This window comes from Scyliorhinus canicula, chromosome 27 (genome assembly GCF_902713615.1).
Source record: "Scyliorhinus canicula chromosome 27, sScyCan1.1, whole genome shotgun sequence".
Classification (NCBI taxonomy): Eukaryota; Metazoa; Chordata; class Chondrichthyes; order Carcharhiniformes; family Scyliorhinidae; genus Scyliorhinus; species Scyliorhinus canicula.
Genome location: NC_052172.1, coordinates 14192573 through 14217669, shown reverse-complemented (window position 1 = coordinate 14217669; position 25097 = coordinate 14192573). Strand labels below are relative to the sequence as shown.

The 25097-nt window shown below is 53.8% G+C and overlaps 1 protein-coding gene across 1 annotated transcript; it reads left to right on the top strand.

The window, feature by feature from the left end:
• The first annotated feature begins 2656 nt into the window (after positions 1 to 2656).
• LOC119957889 (guanine nucleotide-binding protein G(I)/G(S)/G(O) subunit gamma-8-like) lies at positions 2657 to 24652 on the top strand. Its single transcript, XM_038786070.1, has 3 exons — positions 2657 to 2739; positions 21978 to 22105; positions 24512 to 24652. Exons 2-3 carry the CDS (start codon positions 22022 to 22024, stop codon positions 24635 to 24637), a joined length of 210 nt encoding a protein of 69 aa, XP_038641998.1. The 5' UTR covers positions 2657 to 2739; positions 21978 to 22021; the 3' UTR covers positions 24638 to 24652.
• The last annotated feature ends 445 nt before the right edge of the window (positions 24653 to 25097 follow it).

Below are 25097 nucleotides of genomic sequence, written 5' to 3'. Positions count from 1 at the left end.
GTGCAGCACTCCCTCAGTACTGACCCTCTGACAGTGCAGGACTCCCTCAGTACAGACTCTCTCACAGTGCGGCACTCCCTCATGACTGACCCTCTGACAGTGCAGCACTCCCTCAATACTGACCCTCTGACAGTGCAGCACTCCCTCAGTACTGACACTCTGACAGTGCGGTGCTCCCTCAGTACTGACCCTCTGACAGTGCAGCACTCCCTCAGTACTGACCCTCTAACAGTGCAGCACTCCCTCAGTACTGACCCTCTGACAGTGCAACAGTCCCTCAGTACTGACCCTCTGACAGTGCAACAGTCCCTCAGTACTGACCCTCTAACAGTGCAGCACTCCCTCAGTACTGACCCTCTGACAGTGTGGCACTCCCTCAGTACTAACCCTCTGACAGTGCGGCACTCCCTCAGTACTGACCCGCTGACAGTGCGGCACTCCGTCAGTACTGACCCTCTGACAGTGCAGCACTCCCTCAGTACTGACCCTCTGACAGTGCAGCACTCCTGCACTACTGACCCTCTGAAAGTGCAGCACTCCCTCAGTACTGACCCTCTGACAGTGCAGCACTCCCTCTGTACTGACCCTCTGACAGTGCGGCGCTCCCTCAGTACTGACCCTCTGACAGTGCAGCACTCTCTCAGTACTGAACCTCTGACAGTGCAGCACTCACTCAGTACTGACCCTCTGACAGTGCAGCACTCCCTCAGTACTGACCCTCTAACAGTGCAGCACTCCCTCAGTACTGACCCTCTGACAGTGCAACAGTCCCTCAGTACTGACCCTCTGACAGTGCAGCAGTCCCTCAGTACTGACCCTCTGACAGTGCAGCACTCCCTCAGTACTGACCCTCTGACAGTGCGGCACTCCCTCAGTACTAACCCTCTGACAGTGCAGCACTCCCTCAGTACTGACCCTCTGACAGTGCAGCACTCCTGCACTACTGACCCTCTGAAAGTGCAGCACTCCCTCAGTACTGACCCTCTGACAGTGCAGCACTCCCTCTGTACTGACCCTCTGACAGTGCGGCGCTCCCTCAGTACTGACCCTCTGACAGTGCAGCACTCTCTCAGTACTGAACCTCTGACAGTGCAGCACTCACTCAGTACTGACCCTCTGACAGTGCAGCACTCCCTCAGTACTGACCCTCTAACAGTGCAGCACTCCCTCAGTACTGACCCTCTGACAGTGCAACAGTCCCTCAGTACTGACCCTCTGACAGTGCAGCAGTCCCTCAGTACTGACCCTCTGACAGTGCAGCACTCCCTCAGTACTGACCCTCTGACAGTGCGGCACTCCCTCAGTACTAACCCTCTGACAGTGCAGCACTCCCTCAGTACCGACCCTCTGACAGTGCAGCACTCCCTCAGTACCGACCCTCTGACAGTGCAGCACTCCCTCAGTACTAACCCTCTGACAGTGCAGCACTCCCTCAGTACTGACCCTCTGACAGTGCGGCACTCCCTCAGTACTGACCCTCTGACAGTGCGGCACTCCCTCTGTACTGACCCTCTGACAGTGCAGCACTCCCTCAGTACTAACCCTCTGACAGTGCGGCACTCCCTCAGTACTGACCCTCTGACAGTGCGGCACTCCCTCTGTACTGACCCTCTGACAGTGCAGCACTCCCTCAGTACTAACCCTCTGACAGTGCGGCACTCCCTCAGTACTGACCCTCTGACAGTGCAGCACTCCCTCAGTACTGACCCTCTGACAGTGCAGCACTCCCTCAGTACTGACCCTCTGACAGTGCGGCACTCCCTCTGTACTGACCCTCTGACAGTGCAGCACTCCCTCAGTACTAACCCTCTGACAGTGCGGCACTCCCTCAGTACTGACCCTCTGACAGTGCAGCACTCCCTCAGTACTGACCCTCTGACAGTGCAGCACTCCCTCAGTACTGACCCTCTGACAGTGCAGCACTCCCTCAGTACTGACCCTCTGACAGTGCAACAGTCCCTCAGTACTGACCCTCTGACAGTGCAGCAGTCCCTCAGTACTGACCCTCTGACAGTGCAGCACTCCCTCAGTACTGACCCTCTGACAGTGCAGCACTCCCTCAGTACCGACCCTCTGACAGTGCAGCGCTCCCTCAGTACTGACCCTCTGACAGTTCAGCACTCCCTCAGTACTGACACTCTGACAGCGCGGTGCTCCCTCAGTACTGACCCTCTGACAGTGCGGCACTCCCTCAGTACTGACCCTCTGACAGTGCAGCACTCCCCTAGTACCGACCCTCTGACAGCGCGGTGCTCCCTCAGTACTGACCCTCTGACAGTGCGGCACTCCGTCAGTACTGACTATCCGACAGTGCGTCCCCTCACTCAATACTACCCTGGTGAGTCAGCTTTGGTTTTGTCCTGTCTGAGTCTGGAGTTTCAGTTGTGAGGCGTTGCACGCTAAGCACTGAGTTAATAATTTTGCCATGCATCCTAACTATACTCTTACTGGTCGATGAGGATCTGATTCTCGCACCCTACATATTACCTTAGTCCCTCTATGTATAATAAAATATCTGATGCTGTCGGAGGTGATTGAAGAGTCCTTGGAGAGCCAGTGCAGTGTGTTTGTGTGTCAGGCTCTGTGACAGATCTGCCCTATAGGGATTGATTTGATGAAATGAGCAATGGGAGGGGATTCTCTGGTTCCCTGTGGACCACCCTCCTGACTGTCACTAACTTACTGCCTGCTCCTCACTTACACTGGGAGACACTTGGGGCTGACACGGCCTCTGAACAGGTAGGTGAATTTTACACTCATTTCGGTAGCTTGGACTTTCCTGAGTTGAGTCGCCAACATTTTTTTTTTGTTGCAAGTGTTACAGTTCCACTCGGAGTGGCTGTGCCTTGTCTGAGTTCTGGCTCATGTGGAATTTGTGATTGCACCAAGAATGTGGCAGTTTCTCCAGTATTACGGAGGGGGCACCTCCTGATTTTAGAGAGGACAATCAGAGGGGCAGGAGGGGTACACATTTTGTGAATCTGTCGCTCTGTAAATGTGTTTGTGTGTCAATCTGAATGTGCATTTATGCATCATAGCGTGTGGATACTTGTGTGTTTGTGTTGTTGTTTGTCTGTCTGTGTGTGTGTACACGTATGCGTATGAGTGTGTGTATGTTTGTGCATGTCTGTGTGGGTGAGTGCGTGTTTACCTGTGCGTGTGCATGCGTGGGTTTGTGTTTGTGTGTGTGTCTGTGGGTGTGTAAGCTTGGGTGTGTGTCTCTGTGTGAGTGTGTGTGTCTCTGAGTGTGTCTGTGTGTGAGCGTGAGAGTATGTGTGCGTATATTTGTGTGTGTGTGTGTGTATGAGTGTTTTTTTCTTTTTTTTAGAAATGTAGAATACCCAGTTCTTTTTTTCCAATTAAGGGGCAATTTAGAGTGGCCAATCCACCTACCCTGCACATCTTTGGGTTGTGGGAACAAAACCCACGCAGACACGGGGAGAATGTGCAAACATCAACGGACAGTGACCCAGAGCCGGGATCGAACCCGGGTCCTCGGTACCAGAGGCAGCAGGTGTAAGTGTATGAGTGTGTATGTCTGTGTGTATGTCTGTGTGTGTGTGCACAGTAAGAAGTCTGACAACACCAGGTTAAAGTACAACATGTTTGTTTCAAACACTAGCTTTCGGAGCACTGCTCCTTCCTCAGGTGAATGTGCCTGAGGAAGGAGCAGTGCTCCGAAAGCTAGTGTTTGAAACAAACCTGTTGGACTTTAACCTGGTGTTGTCAGACTTCTTACTGTGCTCACCCCAGTCCAACGCCGGCATCTCTACATCATGTGTGTGTGTGAGTGTGAGAGAGAGAGTGTATGTGTGTGTGTGAATGTATGCATGTGTATGTTTGTGTGGGTGTGTGTATGTTTGTGTGTGTGTGTGTATATGTGTGTGAGTGCATCTGAGTGTTTGTGTGTGTGTGTGTATGTTTGTGTGTGTGTGTGTGTGTGTGTGTGTGTATGTTTGTGTGTGTGTGTGAGTGTATGTTTGTGTGTTTGTGTGTGTGTGTGTGAGTGTATGTGTGTGTGTATGTTTGTGTGTGTGAGTGTATGTTTGTGTTTGTGTGAGTGTATGTTTGTGTGTGAGTGTATGTTTGTGTGTGTGAGTGTGTTTGTGTGTGTGAATGTATGCATGTGTATGTTTGTGTGTGTGTATATGTGTGTGAGTGCATCTGAGTGTTTGTGTGTGTGAGTGTGTTTGTGTGTGTGTGTATGTTTGTGTGTGTGTGTATGTTTGTGTGTGTGAGTGTATGTTTGTGTGTGTGAGTTTGTGTTTGTGTGAGTGTTTGTGTGTGTGAGTGTGTTTGTGTGTGTGAGTGTATGTTTGTGTGTGTGAGTGTATGTTTGTGTCTGTGTGAGTGTATGTTTGTGTGTGGGTGAGTGTATGTTTGTGTGTGTGTGAGTGTATGTTTGTGTGTGTGAGAGTGTATGTTTGTGTGTGTGTGTGAGTTTGTGTGTGTGAGTGTATGTTTGTGTGTGTGTGTGTATGTCTGTGTTGATGGACATGTGTGCCTCAGTCTCTGTTCTGGGAGATTGCCTCCCAGTTTCAGTGCCTTTCTCCCACAGGCAACAACTAACGGGGGCCATACCGTTGCCTAAGATATTCGAGTTACAGCACAGAAAGAGGCCATTCAGTCCATCATGTTTGTGCCCCCCCCCCTGTAAGAAAGTTCACCCGGTCCCACTCGGCCGCCTTTTCACAGAATCCTCCACCTTTGTAACTCTCCCGATAACGATCAAACTCCCTCGTTAAAGCTTCAATGGGACCTTCCTCCATCGCTCTCCCACTCACCTCGGCATTTTACCAATTTCCTCAGCTCCGTGTCCCTCTGGTTCTCGATCAGTCAGGCGATCGGACCAGTCTCCCTCTCTGTGCGCGCGCGAACCCCCCTCATCAAGCTGCGTGTCCCACTCAGGGGGAAAAATGGGTTGACTGAGAGTAGGCACAGTGAGACGTCTGACAACACCAGCTTAAAGTCCAACAGGTTTGTTTGGAGTCAACGGCTTTAGCGAGGGAGCAGGGTGAAGCTGTCCTCCTTATCGGGGGCGGCTGCAGGGAGCAAACTGTTCATTCCGGGAGGAGAACGAGCCGTTGAATTGAATTTTAGTGACATGCTGTCCCTCCAGAAGCTGCTGCTGAGGTCTCGTGAGGGAGGGGGGTTGAAACATTTACACGGCACCTTTTACAACCTCAGAATATCCCAAAGTGACCCACAGCCAATGAAGTACTTCTGTTTCGAAGCGTAGTCACTGTTGTAATGCAGCAAATGTGGCAGCCAAGTTACACAGCAAGATCCCGCCAGTGAGGAGCTAAATATTGGCCAGGACACCACGTTAGGGTTAGGGTTCGAACTGCGCCCCCCCCCCCCCCCCCCCCATCATCTTTGAATGATGCCGGCGAGATTTACCTGAGAGAGCCCTGAGTTGACCTGCACGACGGCACCTTTGACAGTGCAGCACTCCCTCAGTACTGCACGGCTCATGGGCTCAAGTCCTGAGAGGTGACCGCACCCGCCCCCCCCCCCCCCCTCCCCCCACAATGCACACAAACCTCCTGATATGGGAGGGGCCAGCTCCACCCTCTGAGCCGGGCATGCGAATATCCTGCCAACCCAAAGTGGCCAAAAATGCCAAGGTGGCCAACCTGTGCAATCCACCTGCTGTCTCTCCTGGGTCAGGTCGTTGGGGGGCAGGGGAAGAGACGGTTGATGGCGGCAGGCGAATGTGCATGTCCCAGTAACGTGACTAATTTTCACCCGATCGATCAACGATGGCGGCCTCGTCAGACATCAAAGGTCGTGTGTGTCAGAGTCAAAGACCACCCCCCCCCCGCCCCCTTTCCCGCAACCCCTGACCTTAGCTCACAGAAAAGGGCGTTCTTCTCTGCCTAAAGCCGGCGAGCCCAGTTCAAAGGTCGGTTGCCTAAAACTAAAAAGCACCAAACCCCCAGGCACTTCCTCGAGCTAATTCAAACATAAAACCGCACAGCACAATTTCTAACCCTCTCCTCCACCACCCCCCCCCCCCCCCCCAACCCCCCTTGGCGCCCACCATAACCGCCCACCTGCCCCTCGACACCTGAAGGTTGGGGGTGGGGGGTGGGGGGTCTCTTCTTTCAAAGGTGACATTTCCACGCTTGACCCTCACACCGGGAAGGCCTTCCCGATCGAACTAATTAGCCGCACGCTCGATGCATTTTTTATGAGTTTCCTCCTGGGCCATGGAGGCTGGCAGGTGTGTGGGAGGTTTAATTAGGGGAGACCCCCCTAAGGGAGTCACACGCTACTCGTAATCCGCCTCGTCTTTCAACTGTGACTAATTTATCAAGAAAAGAAAAAGCAACAATTTACTTCATTAACCTCCTCTGATTAACGAGCTGCTCACAATTCACTTTTGATCAGAAGGACGTTGATGGTATAAAGGGTGTATTTCAGAAGCGGGGTGTGAGCTGGAGCAAATTATTTCTTTTTAATATAAATTTAGAGTACCCAATTCATTTTTTTCCAATTAAGGGGCAATTTAGCGTGGCCAATCCACCTAACCTGCACATCTTCGGGTTGTGGGGGGTGGGGGGGGGGGTGCTGAGACCCACGCAGACACGGGGAGAATGTGCAAACCCCACACGGACAGTGACCCGGGGCTGGGATCGAACCTGGGACCTCGGCGCCGTGAGGCAGCAGTGCTAACCACTGTGCCACCATGCTGCCCCCCCCCCCCAAATCTTTTTCTTTCCAATTAAGGGGCTATTTAGCGCGGCCAATCCACCTAACCTGCACATCTTTGTGTTGTGGGGATGAGACCCACGCAGACACGGGGAGAATGTGCAAACTCCACACGGACAGTGACCCGGGGCCGGGATCGAACCCAGGTCTTCGGCGCCGTGATGCTAACCATTGCGCCATCCTGCCGCCCAGGGCTGACTGAGACTATTGAGGGAGGCAGGCTCGTGGCTTTTAAAAGCGAACTGGCAAATTAGCGAAAGGTTCACAGGACTACGGGGAGTGGGACAGGATGAGAGCTAGCACGGGCAAAACGGGCAGAATGGCCTTCAGCTTTTCCACATCCATCCTGTGATCCCGGTCGAAAGTTGACCTTTGCCGGAAGTAATTTTCTAGAATGTTACCGGGATTGAGGGACAGAGCAATGGGGGGAAAATAGGAGGATGTGAAGTTACGTCACAAATGAGCCTCAACGATGGCGGAACGAGCTGAGTAGCCTCTTGTTCCTCTGCTCCCACCCCAGGTGGCTGTACGATGCTCTCTCATTAACTATATTTAAGGCTGAGATTGATAGATTCGTACAAGTAAGGGAATCAAGGGATAGAGTAGGGAAAGTACAGTTAATGTTGAAGATCAGCCATGATCTTATTGGTTGGAAGAGCAGGCTGAAAGGGCGCAATGACCTTCTCCTGCTTGTCGTGTTTTGAAAATTGCAATGTGCATTTCATCCACTTGAGACTATCATACACACATATACCAACAGAGGGAGTCTGTTCGCACGAGATAATAGGAGATCCATGTTCATTAGCTCACACGGTTTGAAATCTAGGTGCCCCTGGCTGAGTATATGACTTTATCACATACCTCGCATCTCTTACGTTCTTCGTAGTCCTTTCAACCTCTTGAGCGTGTTCTGTCACTTAATCAGGTTATGACTGCTTTGCATCTTAGCTCCATCTACCTACCTTGGTTCTGTCACCCTAACGTTCATTCCCAACAACAATTCACACTTTCTGGGAGGAGAGAGTTCCAGATGTCCACTCCAATTTGCGCGTGGACACAATTCCTGATATCACCCTTGATTGGCCTGGCTTTATTTTTTAAAAATTGCCCCCTTTGTTCTGGACATTACCCCGTCACCCCCTCCTTCCCCACCCCGGCCCCACCCCACCACCAGACCACTCGATGGCGCAAATGGGCTATTGAATGACGCTATGTGGCCGAGTGGCTGGCGCCTGTTTTCTAGGCCGGCGCACGAGAAACGGTTACGCTGGGTGATGGATCATTTGCCGAATCCCGTATTACGAGGGCCCGAACCAAAACTGTACGGTTGAGTAACGGTAATCTGGCGATTGGCATCAGGAAAAGTGACCAAGAGATTCATTTACCGTATATACTCGCGTATCATGCGATCTCGCGTATCATGCGACCCCTAGATTTTCGTCCCCAAAACATGATTTTATGCTATATCTCGTGTATCATGCGAGTCACTTTTTTGGAAATGAATGCCCAAACTAAAACTTCCAAATGTTATCATTGTCTGTGGATTCTGCAGAGTGGATTCTGTTGTGAAAGCTGTTCGTGAATCGAACAGCTTACCAGCTGGCTTTACTAGCGTCGTTCAGCCACTTGACGTTTCCATTCATAAAAACGGCAAGTAAAACACCCGCGAATTCTGTGAATACTACTCTTCAGATTTTGACCACAGCATTCTGATGGGAAGATGTTCAGCCACTTGACGTTTCTATTCATGTTTTTATGAATGGAAACGTCAAGTGGCTGAACATCTTCCCATCAGAAAAAACGGCAAGTAAAACACCCGCGAATTTTGTATCTCGCGTATCATGCGACCCCCCAAATTTAGGTTACAATTTAGGTCTTCAAAAGTCGCATGATAGGCGAGTATATACGGTAGGTGCCGCGGGGACTGGAACCAGCCACACGAAGTTGGCCTGGGCCTCCATGTGACTCCAGTCCCCCATGGCTGGAAGGCGAGCACCTTTTTTGCTTGATGGTGCTGGAGGCCATTTTGAGGAGCTGGTGCCAGTACCACGCTGTTGAAAAACCGTTGTTACCACCATCTTGGGGGAGCGCAGTTGAAGAGGGAGGTTTTAAGGAGTGTCTTAAAGGAGAAAAGTGAGTCATTGAAATAGGGAAGAAATATGAGCAGGAGGAGGCCATTCGGCCCTTCGAGCCTGCTCTCCCATTCATTATGATCAAGGCTGATCATCCATCTCAATAACCTAACCCGGCTTCCCCACAATACCCGTTGATTCCCTTTGTCCTGAGTGCTGTATCTAACTGCCTCTTGAAAACTATACAATGGTTTGGCCTCAACTACTTCCTGTGGTAACGAATTCCACAGGCTGATCTAGGACAAAGGTTCGGCACAACATCGTGGGCCGAAGGGCCTGTTCTGTGCTGTATTTTTCTATGTTCTCTATTTTAAATGGTCTACCCCGTATCCTCAGATTGTGACCCCTGGTTCTGGCCACCCCCCACCATCGGGAACATCCTTCCTGCATCCACCCTGTCCAGTCCTGTTAGAATTTTATCGGTTTCTCTGAGATCCCCCTTCCTCATTCTTCTGAACTCCAGCGAATACAGTCCAAACCCACTCAATCTCTCCTCGTACGTCAGTCCCGCCATCCCAGGAATCAGCCTGGTAAACCTTCGCTGCACTCCCTCTATCGCAAGAACATCCTTCCTCAGAGAAGGAGACCAAACCTGCCCACAATATTCCAGGTGTGGCCTCACCAAGGCCCTGTACAATTGCAGCAAGACATCCCAGCTCCTGTACTCGATCGTCTCACTATGAAGGCCAACATACCATTTGCCTTCTTTACCGCCTGCTGCACCTGCACGCTTACCTTCAGCGACTGGTGTACCAGGACACCCAGGTCGGAGAGGTTTACAGGCCCCAGGCAGCTGACGGTATGGCCGCCAATGGTGGAGCGATTAAAATCGAGGGATGTTCAAGAGGCCAGAGTTAAAGGAGCATAGCGTCCTCGGAGTGTCATGGAGGGGATAGTAGAGATAGCTCAGTTGGCTGGACAACTGGTCCGTGATGCAGAGCGAGACCAAAAACGCGGGTTCAATACCTGTACCGGCTCAGGTTATTCATGAATAGATCATAGAATTTACAGTGCAGAAGGAGGCCATTCGGCCCATCGAGTCTGCACCGGATCTTGGAAAGAGCACCCTACCCAAGGTCAACAACTCCACCCTATCCCCATAACCCAGTAACCCCACCCAACACTAAGGGCAATTTTGGCCACTAAGGGCAATTTATCACGGCCAATCCACCTAACCCGCACATCTTTGGACTGTGGGAGGAAACCGGAGCACCCGGAGGAAACCCACGCACACCCGGGGAGAACGTGCAGACTCCGCACAGACAGTGACCCAAGCCGGAATCGAACCTGGGACCCTGGAGCTGTGAAGCTATTGTGCTATCCACAATGCTACCGTGCTGCCCAAATGAAGGGCCCATCTTCTCAACCTCGCCTGAGATGTGGCGATCCTCTGGTTAAATCACCAACTGTCAGCCTCAAACCCTCAAAGGGGAAAGCAGCCTAAGGTTGTCTGGGACTATAGCAACGTTACTTTTACTTTCACAGGGAGAGATAAGGCCATGGAGGTCATTTGGAACCAACGTTGAGAATTTTAAAATCAAGACGTTATTTGACTGGGAGCCGGTGTAGGTCAGAGAGCACAGGGGGTGGTAGGGGGAACGGGACTTAGTGTGAGCTGAGACAAGAGCCGGAAGGTCAGAGGGTAGAATGTGGGACAGGTAGCAAAGGTATGGTTGAAGCCTTCTGCAGCAGATGAGCCAGGTAAAGGGCAAAATCAGGTTGGAGGCAGCGGGATTGGCCCAAGAATCACAGAATTGCTACGGCACAAAAGGAGACCATTCAGCCCATCTGCACCGGCCCACCAAACGTGCATGGTGACATAGTGCCGTTCCCCTACCTTTTCCCCCTGTACATTGTTTCTATTCAAATAATCATCCAACACCCATTAGGAAAGCCTCGATTGAACCTGCCTCCCTCACACTTCCAGGCCGCGCATTCCAGACCCCAACCACTCGCTGGGTGACAACGTTTTCTCGCACATCGCATTTGCTTCCTTTGTAAATCACTTTAAATCTGTGCCCCTCTCGTCCTCCATCCGTTTCTGAGCGGGAACAGTTTCTCCCCGTCTACTCTGTCCAGCCCCTTTGTGATTTGGAACATTTCTATCAAATCTCCTCTCGGCCTTCTTCGCTCCGAGGAAAACAGTCCCAACCTCTCCAACCTCTCCTCATCACTGAAGTTTCTCATCCCTGGAACCATGGGCGGAATTCTCCGACCCCCCCCCCCCCCCCCCCCCCCCCCCCCCATCTCCCGGGGCCAGGGTAAATCCCGCCCCCGCCGTGGCCGGAATTCTCCGCCACCCGGGAATCAGCAGGAGCGGGAATCGCGCCCCGCCGATCGGCGTGCCCCCCCCCCCGCGGCGATTCTCCGGCCCGCCGCTGTCAGGCCTCTCCCGCCGACGTGGTATAAACCACCTCTGTGCCGGCGGGAGCAGGCGGCGCGAGCGGGCCCCCGGGGTCCTGGGGGGGGGGGGGGGGGTGGGGCGATCGGACCCCGGGGGGATGCCCCCACGGTGGCCTGGCCCGCGATCGGGGCCCACCGATCGGCGGGCGGGCCTGTGCCGCGGGGGCAAACTTTTTCTTCCGCCGCCGCCGCCACGGCCTCCACCATGGCGGAGTCGGAAGAGACCCCGTCCACCGCGCATGCGCCGGTGGTGACGTCGTGACGCTCCGGCACATGCGCGGACTCATGCCGACCAGCGAAGGCCTTTCGGCCAGCCCCGACGCCGATCGGCGTAGCGCCAAAGGCCAGTCGGCGGAGCGGGAGCCACTCCGGCGCGGGCCTAGCCCCTAAAGGTGCGGAGAACTCCGCACCTATCGGGAGGCCCGACGCCGGAGTGATTGGCGCCACTCCGCTACGCCGGGACCCCCCGCCCCGCCGGGTAGGGGAGAATTTCGCCCCGTTTTTGTAAACCTCTTCTGCTCTCTCTACAATGTGTTCACATCCTTCCTATAGTGTGGTGCCCAGAACTGTGCACAATATTCCAGCGGAGGGCGAACGTGTCTTGCACAAGTTCAGCATAACCTCTTGTACTCTACGCCCCTGTTAATAAAGCCCAGAACTCTACGTACTTCACTATGCTTTAAAAAGTAAAGAGAACAAGGGACGGGAGCAGGAAGTAGCAGCACCTTGGCCTATTTCGTTCTTGTGAAATCTTTAATTTTTTTAGTTCCCAGTGGGCCCTGCAAAAATTGACACTCATCGTTCTCTTTGGCTGTACTGCCTGGATCTGTAACTCCAATCCAACCTTGTCCCATTCACCACCACTCATCTCACCCACCTACATTTCTACCCAGTTTGCCAACATGCTGCCAGCTTCATTTTAAAATTCTCATCGTCCTGTTCAAATCCCTCCCTCTGTGGCCTGGTCACCTGACTCCCTGGGCTGGATTCTCCCAAAATGAGGCTATGTCCCCACTCCGGCATAAAAACGGTGGAGTTTTACTCCCGAAATTCCTGAAAAAAATGTCGAACTAATTCAATGCCCTGCAGGGGGCGAGCAGGGACCCGGAGTAAATCTCGCAGCTTTAGCCGCAGATATGGGCCCCCGCGCTACCGGTTCGGAGTCCGCGCATGCGCAAGGCGGCGGCCTCCCGTGGCCGCACCGTGCTCTCCACGGCGGACTCGGACAGCGGAGCCACAGAGGGACAGGAAACCCCCCCCACCCCGGCCTCCGATCCCCCCGTCCCCGGCCAGGGTGGCCCCGGACTGAGTCCGCAGCCGCCACGCCAGCAACCCGACCGGCAATAGGTGGTTAGTTCCACGCCGCCGGGAACGCGGCCGGTCGGGAGCGGAGGTTTGCTGAGCGGGCCTCTGGCAAAGCGGTCACGCCGATTTTCGGGGCCCGGAGAATCGCCGGACTGACCCCGATTACGGCGTGACAATGGATTTTCCGCCTTCGTGCCGGCCGCGATTTTGGCGCGAGGCTGCGGAGAATCCAGTCCCCGTGTCTTTGTAAACTCCCCTTCCAGCTCCCACAAAACCCCCAAGATCTCCGCGCTTCTCCAATCCTGACCAGTTGCACAGCAGCGATTTCCCTCGCCTCACCATTGCCCACCAGGCTTTCGGCTGCCTAGGGATACCGAGCTCCAAGGATTCCTTCCCCAAACCTCTCCGCCTCTCTCTCTCTCTCTCTCTCTCGTTCTCCTTCTTTAACATGCTCCTTGAAACTGACCTCTTTGACCGAGCGTTCGTTCACCGTTCCCAATACGTGGCTCGGTGTCAAGTTTTCTCTGTTCCTGTGAAGGGCTTTGGGGTTTGAACGTGTGCTGACGCAAGCTGCAGTTAACGTGTGAAATAAATGCCCAGTAGTGGTTGGCATTTTAAAATGGCCGCCTGTCTGTCTTCTGATCACAAAGGCTCCTTCAAGATGGCGTCAGCTGCATCAGGAACTGGAAGGAACATAAGCTTCCCCCTGTGATATTCGGGAAGCCACAGAACCCCCCCCCCGACACCCCACAAACAGATGGACAGTTAATCCCCGCCCATCGCCACTCACCATCACCACCCAGCAAAGGCCTAACCAACCCTTCATTGGCAATTTATCAAGGAAGGTCCCTCACCATCACCACATGGGCAGCCATGAAACAGGGGTCAATAAAGGACACTTTCCACAGTTGGATCGGATGGGGGGGGGGGGGGGGTTGCGATTGCTGTTGCCTAGCAATCATCTGGGTAAATTAACAATGCAGTACTGATTAGCGACAGGCTTCCTTCAATCGTCTTGGGCCTGAAAGGGTTAAGAGCCTCCTTTGGTGAGTGTACCTGGCTGTTTTTACCTTACCAAACACCAGCTGCTGCCAATGGTAAACAAGTTCTGTCAACAGATGTCAAGGCCCCTCTGAGACCCACGAGGCCCAGCTCACAGCTGTGGGTAACGTATGAATTGTCTGCTCAGGTATCTCGCCAGGAAACTTGGGTTCTCAAGTAGGGGCAAATCCATCACATCAGGAATAGATATCCTTGGAGTAGGTTACAGATTAGAATCTAATCGAGCGGTTCGGAATGGTTTATATATAGAATAACAGAAACCCGGGAGTGAGTTACAGACTGGAATCTAATCGAGGGGTTCAGGGTGGTTTATATAGAATAACAGATACCCGGGAGTGAGTTACAGACTGGAATCTAATCGAGCGGTTCGGAATGGTTTATATATAGAATAACAGAAACCCGGGAGTGAGTTACAGACTGGAATCTAATCGAAGGGTTCGGGGTGGTTTATATATAGAATAACAGATACCCGGGAGTGAGTTACAGACTGGAATCTAATCGCGGGGTTCAGGGTGGTTTATATATAGAATAACAGATACCCGGGAGTGAGTTACAGGCTGGAATCTAATCGGAGGGTTCGGGGTGCTTTATATATAGAATAACAGATACCCGGGAGTGAGTTACAGACTGGGATCTAATCGACGAGTTCAGGGTGGTTTATATATAGAATAACAGATACCCGGGAGTGAGTTACAGACTGGAATCTAATCGAGAGGTTCAGGGTGGTTTATATATATAGAATAACAGATACCCGGGAGAGAGTTACAGACTGGAATCTAATCGAGGGGTTCGGGATGGTTTATATACAGAATAACAGAGACCCGGGAGTGAGTTACAGACTGGAATCTAATCGAGGGGTTCGGGGTGGTTTATATTCAGAATAACATATACCCAGGAGTGAGTTACAGACTGGAATCTAATCGATGGGTTTGGGGTGGTTTATATATAGAATAACAGATACCTGGGAGTGTGTTACAGACTGGAATCTAATCGAGGGGTTCGGGGTGGTTTATATATAGAATAACAGATACCCGGGAGTGAGTTACAGACTGGAATCTAATCGAGGGGTTCAGGTGGTTTATATATAGAATAATAGATACCCGGGAGTGAGTTACAGACTGGAATCTAATCGAGGGGTTCGGGGTGGTTTATATTCAGAATAACATATACCCGGGAGTGAGTTACAGACTGGAATCTAATCGATAGGTTTGGGGTGGTTTATATATAGAATAACAGATACCCGGGAGTGAGTTACAGACTGGAATCTAATCGCGGGGTTCAGGGTGCTTTATATATAGAATAACAGATACCCGGGAGTGAGTTACAGTCTGGAATCTGAGCAAGGGGTTCGGGTGGTTTATATATAGAATAACAGATACCTGGGAGTGTGTTACAGACTGGAATCTAATCGAGGGGTTCAGGTGGTTTATATTTAGAATAACAGATACCCGGGAGTGAGTTACAGACTGGAATCTAATCGAGGGGTTCGGGTGGTTTATATATAGAATAACAGATACCCGGGAGTGAGTTACAGACTGGAATCTAATCGATGGGTTTGGGGTGGTTTATATATAGAATAACAGATACCCGGGAGTGAGTTACAGACTGGAATCTAATTGAGGGGTTCAGGGTGGTTTATATATAGAATAACAGATACCCTGGAGTGAGTTACAGGCTGAAATCGGATCGACGGATAAAGGTTTTTTTTCAAATAGCGTAGAGGGAAGGGGAGGTAGAAGGTAAGGATGGATGGGATGGTTGTCATGGGGAAGCCGCTGGGTGGGGGAGTGGGTGTGGAGCGGAGTGTGGGGCAGGGAGGGAGTTAGAGGGAGTTTGGGGGTGAGGGTTAAAGGCAGTATCGGTGAGGTGGGGAGGGGATGGGGAGGGACCTGTGTGAGGGAGGGGGTGGGTAAGGGGGAAGTGGAATGGTGGGTGAGGAGGGAGCGCAGGGAGAGGGGAGGGAGGGATGGATGGAGTGCTAGATTCCAGAGAGTTGGAGGGGTCGGTGGGGGAGAGTTGGAGGGGTCGGTGGGGGAGAGTTGGAGGGGTCGGTGGGGGGAGAGTTGGAGGGGTCGGTGGGGGGAGAGTTGGAGGGGTCGGTGGGGTCGGTGGGGTCGGTGGGGGAGAGTTGGAGGGGTCGGTGGGGGGAGGGGTCGGTGGGGTCGGTGGGGGAGAGCTGGAGGGGTTGGTGGGGGAGAGTTGGAGGGGTCAGTGGGGGGAGGGTTCGGAGGGGTCTGTGGGGGAGAGTTGGAGGGGTCGGTGGGGGAGAGTTGGAGGGGTCGGTGGGGGAGAGTTGGAGGGGTCGGTGGGGGAGAGTTGGAGGGGTCGGTGGGGGAGAGTTGGAGGGGTCGGTGGGGGAGTGTTGGAGGGGTCGGTGGGGGAGTGTTGGAGGGGTCGGTGGGGGAGAGTTGGAGGGGTCGGTGGGGGAGAGTTGGAGGGGTTGGTGGGGGGAGTTGGAGGGGTCGGTGGGGGAGAGTTGGAGGGGTCGGTGGGGGAGAGTTGGAGGGGTCGGTGGGGGGAGGGGTCATTGGGGTCAGTGGGGTCGGTGGGGTCGGTGGGGGAGAGTTGGAGGGGTCGGTGGGGTCGGTGGGGGAGAGTTGGAGGGGTCGGTGGGGGAGAGTTGGAGGGGTCGGTGGGGGAGTGTTGGAGGGGTCGGTGGGGGAGTGTTGGAGGGGTCGGTGGGGGAGAGTTGGAGGGGTCGGTGGGGGAGAGTTGGAGGGGTTGGTGGGGGGAGTTGGAGGGGTCGGTGGGGTCGGTGGGGGAGAGTTGGAGGGGTCGGTGGGGGAGAGTTGGAGGGGTCGGTGGGGGGAGGGGTCATTGGGGTCAGTGGGGTCGGTGGGGTCGGTGGGGGAGAGTTGGAGGGGTCGGTGGGGTCGGTGGGGGAGAGTTGGAGGGGTCGGTGGGGTCGGTGGGGGGGAGTTGGAGGGGTCGGTGGGGGAGAGTTGGAGGGGTCGGTGGGGGAGAGTTGGAGGGGTCGGTGGGGGGAGTTGGAGGGGTCGGTGGGGGAGTGTTGGAGGGGTCGGTGGGGGAGAGTTGGAGGGGTCGGTGGGGAGCGTTGGAGGGGTCAGTGGGGGAGAGTTGGAGGGGTCGGTGGGTGAGAGTTGGAGGGGTCGGTGGGGAGAGTTGGAGAGGTCGGTGGGGAGCGTTGGAGGGGTCGGTGGGGTCGGTGGGGGAGAGTTGGAGGGGTCGGTGGGGGAGAGTTGGAGGGGTCGGTGGGGGAGTGTTGGAGGGGTCGGTGGGGGAGAGTTGGAGGGGTCGGTGGGGGAGAGTTGGAGGGGTTGGTGGGGGGAGTTGGAGGGGTCGGTGGGGTCGGTGGGGGGGAGTTGGAGGGGTAGGTGGGGGAGTGTTGGAGGGGTCGGTGGGGAGAGTTGGAGGGGTCGGTGGGGGAGAGTTGGAGGGGTCGGTGGGGGAGTGTTGGAGGGGTCGGTGGGGGAGTGTTGGAGGGGTCGGTGGGGAGAGTTGGAGGGGTAGGTGGGGAGAGTTGGAGGGGTCGGTGGGGGAGTGTTGGAGGGGTCGGTGGGGAGAGTTGGAGGGGTCGGTGGGGTCGGTGGGGGAGTGTTGGAGGGGTCGGTGGGGAGAGTTGGAGGGGTCGGTGGGGTCGGTGGGGGAGAGTTGGAGGGGTCGGTGGGGGAGTGTTGGAGGGGTCGGTGGGGGAGTGTTGGAGGGGTCGGTGGGGGAGTGTTGGAGGGGTCGGTGGGGAGAGTTGGAGGGGTCGGTGGGGTCGGTGGGGGAGAGTTGGAGGGGTCGGTGGGGGAGTGTTGGAGGGGTCGGTGGGGGAGAGTTGGAGGGGTCGGTGGGGAGAGTTGGAGGGGTCGGTGGGGGAGTGTTGGAGGGGTCGGTGGGGAGAGTTGGAGGGGTCGGTGGGGAGAGTTGGAGGGGTCGGTGGGGGAGTGTTGGAGGGGTCGGTGGGGAGAGTTGGAGGGGTCGGTGGGGAGAGTTGGAGGGGTAGGTGGGGAGAGTTGGAGAGGTCGGTGGGGGAGTGTTGGAGGGGTCGGTGGGGAGAGTTGGAGGGGTAGGTGTGTGGGTAGGGAGGTGAATGATGATGATCTGCAATCTGAGCTCTGCTCTGGATTCTCCCCTTCCCATGTGGCTCCCTGTGTAACCTATCAGACTGAGGTTGGCTCTCTGTTAAGAACAAATAGTTTTATTTCCCTGCGGGTGTGTCTGTGGTCAATAACTGGCAGTGGGCATGTCTGGGCACATCCGATTCCCCGGGCACAATTTAAATCTATTAATCGAGCTGTCAGGGGGACAGTTTGTTATTGGAATTTGTTCCAGATTATTGTTTGCTTTCGTGTGGCTGTTTTCCTGGACACTGTGCACAGATGCGGTTCTGACCCGTGGGTTGCATTTTTGCCCCTTAACCCCCTCAATTGCAACGTTGAGGTTCCACTCTGAGCACATCATCCAGGTTGATGCCCGTAGTGCAGGACTGAGGGAGGGCTGCACTGTCAGAGGTGTCATCAGATCCTCCCCACACACTTGGATTACTTGGCCTTTACCCTGGGTTTGCCCTGCAGCTTGTACCCCAGTGAGAGTCTCTTTGACAAGAGGATGGGAGAGAATGATTTTGGGGGGATGGGGAACGAGGCGGCGGGAGGGGGGGGGGGGGGGGGGGGGGGCGGCAGGGTTGGGTATTGATACTGGTCCGTCTCTTCATTGGCTCAGGCATTTCTAATACATGGCACTCTCCTGTAGCAATTTTAGTCCAACTGGGGAAGAGAAGAGCAATGCTCAAGGAGAGGGCTTCCCTCCCCCGCTCACACCAGGGACTTGACACAGCCACCTCCCCCACCCCTCCAGTCCAGCGTCGATGAGGTCTTTCCCCCTCAAAGAGCCTTGAGTAGAAGCCTTCGTCCCTCGACACTAGGGCCTTGAGGACTCGGTCACTAACCCTGTCACACCTGGGCCCTGAGCGAAGGCCTCACAATGGGGCCTCGCCCCAGAATTGAGCCGAGGAATAAACTCACACATCTAGCCAAGGGGCTTTGTTCCCCTTGATGGGTTCGAACCCCGCTCCAGAATCTGCCCACATCTGATCTTGACTATTCCTTTTAAGGGAAGCCATTCCTTTAGGCCGGGCGCTAAGTGCCGCTGACCCATTTAAAATGGATGCTGGAGCTCCTGAGGCGCTATTTGAAGACCTGTGGGAAGATCTCTTGGCTGAGGGCCAGCATTCCTTTCTCAACCAACACTGCCAAAAAATAGATTAATTGGTCGCTCAGCCCCTTGATGTTTACGGGATCTCCTCGTGTCAGTTGTCTAAAAGGCACCGGCCCAACTTCAACGTGATTCATCGCGCGTTAATAGCTTTGATGTATCTCAGAGTAAGAGTGCCCATCTCAATGCGTAGCTTTAGGAAGAAAGACTTGCATTTATTGAGTGCCTTTCACAACCCCAAACTGTCCCAAAGCGTTTTGCATTCAGCTCAAGTGTAGTCACTATCGAAATGGGGAAAATGTAGCAGGCAACTTGTACACAGCAAGCGCCCAAAACAGATAGCAATGTGGTAAATGACCAGCGCTTTGTATTTTTGTGATGTGGGCGGCATTGTAGCATAGTGGTTAGCACTGTTGCTCACAGCTCCAGGGTCTCGGGTTCGAATCCCAGCTTGGATCATCGTCTGTGCGGAGTCTGCATGTTCTCCCCGTGTCTGCGTGGGTTTCCTCCGGGCGCTCCGGGTGTTCCGGTTTCCTCCCACACTCCGAAGATGTGCAGGTTAGGTGGATTGGCCACGCTGAATTGCCCTTAATCTCTAGAAAGGTTAGATGGGGTTACTGGGTTACAGGGATAAGGTGGAGGCGTGGGCTTAAGTAGGGTGCTCTTTCCAAGAGCTGGTGCAGACCCGATGGGCCGAATGGCCTCCTTCTGCACTGTAAATTCTATGATTCTATGGCTGAGGGATAAATACTGAGCAAGAACCCAGACCAAACTCCACCACCCTTCTTCAAAATGGTCTTCCTCACCCACTCGCAAGAGGAGGCAGCGTCTCGGTTTCATGTTTTTAAAAAATATTCTTCCACGGATCTGTTTTGGGGCCATTGCTGTTTGTCATTTTTATAAATGACCTGGAGGAGGGTACAGAAGGATGGGTGAGTAAATTTGCAGGTGACACTAAAGTTGGTGGAGTTGTGGACAGTGCGGAAGGATGTTACAAGTTACAGAGGGACATAGATAAGGTGCAGAGCTGGGCTGAGAGGTGGCAAATGGAGTTTAATGCAGAAAAGTGTGAGGTGATTCATTTTGGAAGAACAGGAAGACAGAGTACTGGGCTAATGGTAAGATTCTTGGTAGTGTGGATGAGCAAAGAGATCTCGGTGTCCATGTCCATAGATCCCTGAAAGTTGCCACCCAGGTTGAGAGGGTTGTTAAGAAGGCGTACGGTGTGTTAGCTTTTATTGGTCGAGGGATTGAGTTTCGGAGCCATGAGGTCATGTTGCAGCTGTACAAAGCTCTGGTGCGGCCGCATTTGGAGTATTGTGTGCAATTCTGGTCGCCGTATTATAGGAAGGACGTGGAAGCTTTGGAAAGGGTGCAGAGGAGATTTACCAGACTGTTGCCTGGTATGGAGGGAAGATCTAATGAGGAAAGGCTGAGGGACTTGAGGCTGTTTTCATTAGAGAGAAGAAGGTTAAGAGGTGACTTAATTGAGGCATACAAGATGATCAGAGGATTAGATAGGGTGGACAGTGAGAGCCTTTTTCCTCGGATGGTGATGTCTAGCATGAGGGGACATAGCTTTAAATTGAGGGGAGATAGATACAGGACAGATGTCAGAGGTAGGTTCTTTACTCAGAGAGTAGTAAGGGCGTGGAATGCCCTGCCTGCAACAGTAGTGGACTTGCCAACACTAAGGGCATTTAAATGGTCGTTGGATAGGCATATGGATGATAAGGGAATAGTGTAGATGGGCTTTAGAGTGGTTTCACGGGTCGGCGCAACATCGAGGACCGAAGGGCCTGTACTGCGCTGTAATGTTCTATGTTCTATGGGATTTGGCTAGGCCCTCAATTATTGCCCATCCCTAATTGCCCCTTGAGAAGGTGGTGGTGAGCCCCCTTCTCTAACCGCTGCAATCCCTCTGGTGTAGGTAAACCCACCGTGCTCTGAGGGATGGAGTTCCAGGATTTCAACCCAGCGCCGGTGGAGGAACGGCCGATATATTTCCCAGCCAGGGTGGTGAGCGGCTCGGGGGGGGAACCTCCAGACGACGGTGTCTCCATGTGGCTGCTGCCCTCGGACTTCTGGATGGTCGAGGTTGCGGGTTTGGAAGCTGCTGCCTGAGGAGCCTCGGTGAGCTTTTCAGGCGGGAGAACGGCACTTGTGACAGTGCGGCACTCGCCCGGTGCTGCACTGGAGCGTCAGCCGAGACCTTTGCATGGAGCACGATCATTTGATCGGAGGTGAAGGCGTCCCCAACTGAACCGCGGCAGCGAGGCCACCAAGTCAAGGAACCAAAGCGGCTCGTCGCTGCAAACAAAAACCTGTGATCTTTTCTGAATTCTTTGGGCTGTTGTTTGAAGGGCCCAGATTCAGGGCCCACCACCTGGGATGGAGAAGGTAAGAGTGAAAGGAACGTTTAAGTGGCGACAAGGATGGACACATAAAGGCGCAGGGATTACGAGAGGCAGATCAACGGGGGGCCACAGCTCTGAGGCCTTCGGAACAGGAGGAGGCCATTCAGCTCCTCAAGTCTGATCTGCTCTCCCATTAGATCATAACTGATCAGTATCTAAACTCCATCTCCCCATCTTCGTTCTCTTAATTCCCTTGCTTGGTAAATAATGATCTCTTTCAGTTTTGACCTGATCCAAACTTTTAATCCTCTTCAACACTGCAATTGGATCACTCCTTAAACCACGTGAAAACAGCTCACCTGCCCATTATCACTTGCTGCTTGTGGGATCTTGCTGTGCACACATTGGCAGCTGCCTTTCCGACTCTGCGACTACATTCTTCGCTGCCCAAAATCTCCCGCGGCAGGTGGGTGTCGCTGGGCCGGGCTTGGCATTTGTTGTCCATCCCTAACTGCAATTGAGAGTCAACCACATCGCCGTGTGTGGGTCTGGAGTCACGTGTAGGCCAGGCCGGGTAAAGGCGGCAGATTTCCTTCCCTAAAGGGGCAGGAGACAGATGGGCTTTTACGACGACCGCCAAAAGTCAATGGACCTCTGACTGGGCCGCCAAATGTTGGGTCCCACCCGCCGCTGAGGCGGGAATAGTCCTCCGTCGAGGTTTCAATTCCAATACCGCTAACTGCTGAGGTGGGATTTGAACCCCTGTCTGTCCCTGGGCTGGTTTACTTTGCTGTACCGGGGCTGATCTCTCTTTCTCTCCTCTCCTCGTGCCTCACCTCTCCAGATTTTTGTACTTCCGCGTGAGGAGTCGGAGCTGAGCGAGCCAAGATGCCCAACATGACGGCCAAGATTGCCGAGGCCCGGATGGCGGTGGAGCAGCTGAAGCTGGAAGTCCACATCGACAGGATGCAGGTGAGGCCGCACTCAACCGGGAACGCCTCGTGGTCGAGGAATCTCGGTGCTGGGTACTCCCAACACCTGCACTGAGATAAAAACAGCCGCCCCTGGCTACAGCTCTGGGGCTGGATCCTCCGCCCCGCCGCTCCGCATTTCTGTTTCAGCACGGCAGCGGGGTACTCCGTTACGGATGGTCAATGGGATTTCCCATTGTGAGGCAGCCCCACGCCGTCGGCTGCCAGGAAAACGGAGCATCACATCGGCGGAGCATCCAGCCCCTGAGGCAGACACCTATTCTCTCATTCTCTCTATTCCCAGATCCATAAACGCATCAACTTTATCACTACAATCCTCCATGACCCTACCCTGCTCTATCTCCATAACCTCCTCCAACTCCTTCTACCCTCCCTATCTCTGTGACCTTCCTCCAGCCCGACAATCCTTCCTATCTCTGCAAACACTATCAGCCCCTTGAACCTTTCCTGTCTCGAGAACCTCCTCCAAATCCTACAACCCTCCCTATCTCTGCAACCTCCTTCAGTGCCTACAACCCTCCCTATCTCTGCAACCTCCTTCAGTGCCTACAACCCTCCCTATCTCTGCAACTTCCTCCAGACCCTAGATCTCTCACCATCTCTGCAACCCCCTCCAGCCCCGACAACCCTACCTATCCCTTAACCTCCTCCAGCTCCTATAGCCCTCCCTACCTCTGAAAACTCCTTTAGCCCCCACAACCCTCCCTATATCTGTAACCACCTCCAAACCATACAACTCTCGCTATGTGTGGTGAATGTATATATGTTAATTCACACTGTCTTTGTAAGCGCAGTAGCGCTATCCTACCATTAGGGGGAGTAGCACTGGGAGCACTCAGGCACTTGTACTGGGCTCCACCCTTGGCTCCGCCCATGACTCCTCCCCCTAGTGCAGCTGTATAAATACCCGTGTCCAGAGTCAGCCTGAGTTCACTACGAGTTCATCGACAGGTAACAGGCTGGCTCTGAAGTAAGTCGATTAAAGCCTAGATTCACATCGGAAACACATGTCTGGTGAATTGATGGTTCCATCACTATGTCTCTAACCTCGCCCAGCAACACCCCATCTCTGTAACCTCCTCGAACCCTTACCCCCTCCCCATCTCTGTAACCTCTAACCCTTACCCCCCCCCTCCCCATCTCTGTAACCTCTAACCCTTACCCACCCCCCCCCCCCCCATCTCTGTAACGTCCTCCAGCTCCTAAGCACTCCCTACCTCAGTAAACTCCTTCAGCCCCTATAGCCCTTTGTCCTGGATGGTGTCGAGCTTTTTGAGTGTTGTTGAGAGCTGCACTCATCCAGGCAAGTGGAGAGTCCATCACACTCCTGATTTGTGCCTTGTAGATGGTGGACAGGCTTTGGGGGGGGTCAGGAGGTGAGTTACTCTCCGCAGGATTCCCAGCCTCTGACCTGCTCCTGTAGCCACAGTATTTATACGGCTGGGTCCAGTTCAGTTTCTGATCAATGGTAACCCCCCCCAGGATGTTGTACTGAACAGTGAGACATTAATTGTCCCACTCGCCCTCTGAAGGGGATTCACGGGTCTGTGTGGAGTCTGCACGTTCTCCCCGTGTCTGCGTGGGTCCTGGTGCTCTGGTTTCCTCCGACAGTCTTTCAGAGGGTCGGTGCAGACTCGATGGGCTGAATGGCCTCCTTCTGCACTGTAGGGATTCTGTGATCTATGCCTGAAACAGGACCAGGTTTATTCTTAAAGGGACCTGTATTTCTACCATTGTCACTTAGAATGTTTTGCTTGCAGTTTTGATTCTCTAATATCTCAATATCCATGCTGTTGTTACTGGCATGAATTAGTAATTTAATTATGATATTTAATTTCAATATTAATGCATATATTTTAGTAGCAAAAAACAGCAAATCATTTACGGTTTCCATTCATTCCGCCGCCCCCTTGTAACTCTGACTCTTCCCTCTTTCTCTCCCCTTTCACTCTCCCTCTTTCTCTCCCTCCCCCTCACTCCCTCTTCCTCTCATCCTCTGTCACTTCTCTTTCACTCTCCCTCTCTGTCTCTCCCTCTCTTTTCCTCTCGCTGTCTCTCCCCTCTCTCCCTCACCCCCTCTTTCTCTCTCCCTTGCCCTCCCCGTCTCTCCCTCTCTGTTCCTCTTGCTTTCTGGCCCCTCTCTCTCCCCCCCTCTCTCCCACTCCCTCTTCCTCTCACCCCCTCTTTCTCTCTCCCTCGCACCCGCCCCCGTCTCTCCCTCTCTTTTCCTCTCGCTGCCCTCGCCCCTCTCTTTCCCTCCTCAATCTCTTGCCTCCCACTCCCTCTCTCCCTCTCCCTCTCTCTCGTTGTCTCGCCCCCTTTCTCTCTATCCCTCTCTCCGTGTCTCTCCCTCTCTCTCTCTCTCTCTCTCTCCCTCTCACCCCAGGTCTCCAAGGCCGCAGCCGAACTCCTGGCATACTGTGAGGAACACGCCAAGGAAGATCCCCTCGTCACTCCCGTCCCAAACTCCACCAATCCCTTCCGGGACAAGGGCATGTGCTCCATCCTCTAGAGTGGCCTCACATGCCAGCCCCCCCCCCCCCCCCCCCCCCCGCCCCCCTCAACCCCCACCTTCCACCTGTGCTGAAGCCGCTGTGGTTCGTTTCACAGGGAGTTTGGATCAAGGTTGCCCAGAGCAAGAGGATGAAAGTGCGGAATAACGAAACAGGAAGATTGGTCGCCAACCCTGCCATGAGCCAAGTGATTTTAACCTCCTAATTTGAAATAAATACATTTGTCCCTTTCTTCATGTTTTGGCCTTTTATAAAACGAAACTCCACATGGAGTTTCCATATGGGGCAGCAGGGTAGCATGGTGGTTAGCATAAATGCTTCACAGCTCCAGGGTCCCAGGTTCGATTCCCGGCTGGGTCACTGTCTGTGTGGAGTCTGCACGTCCTCCCCCTGTGTGCGTGGGTTTCCTCCGGGTGCTCCGGTTTCCTCCCACAGTCCAAAGATGTGCGGGTTAGGTAG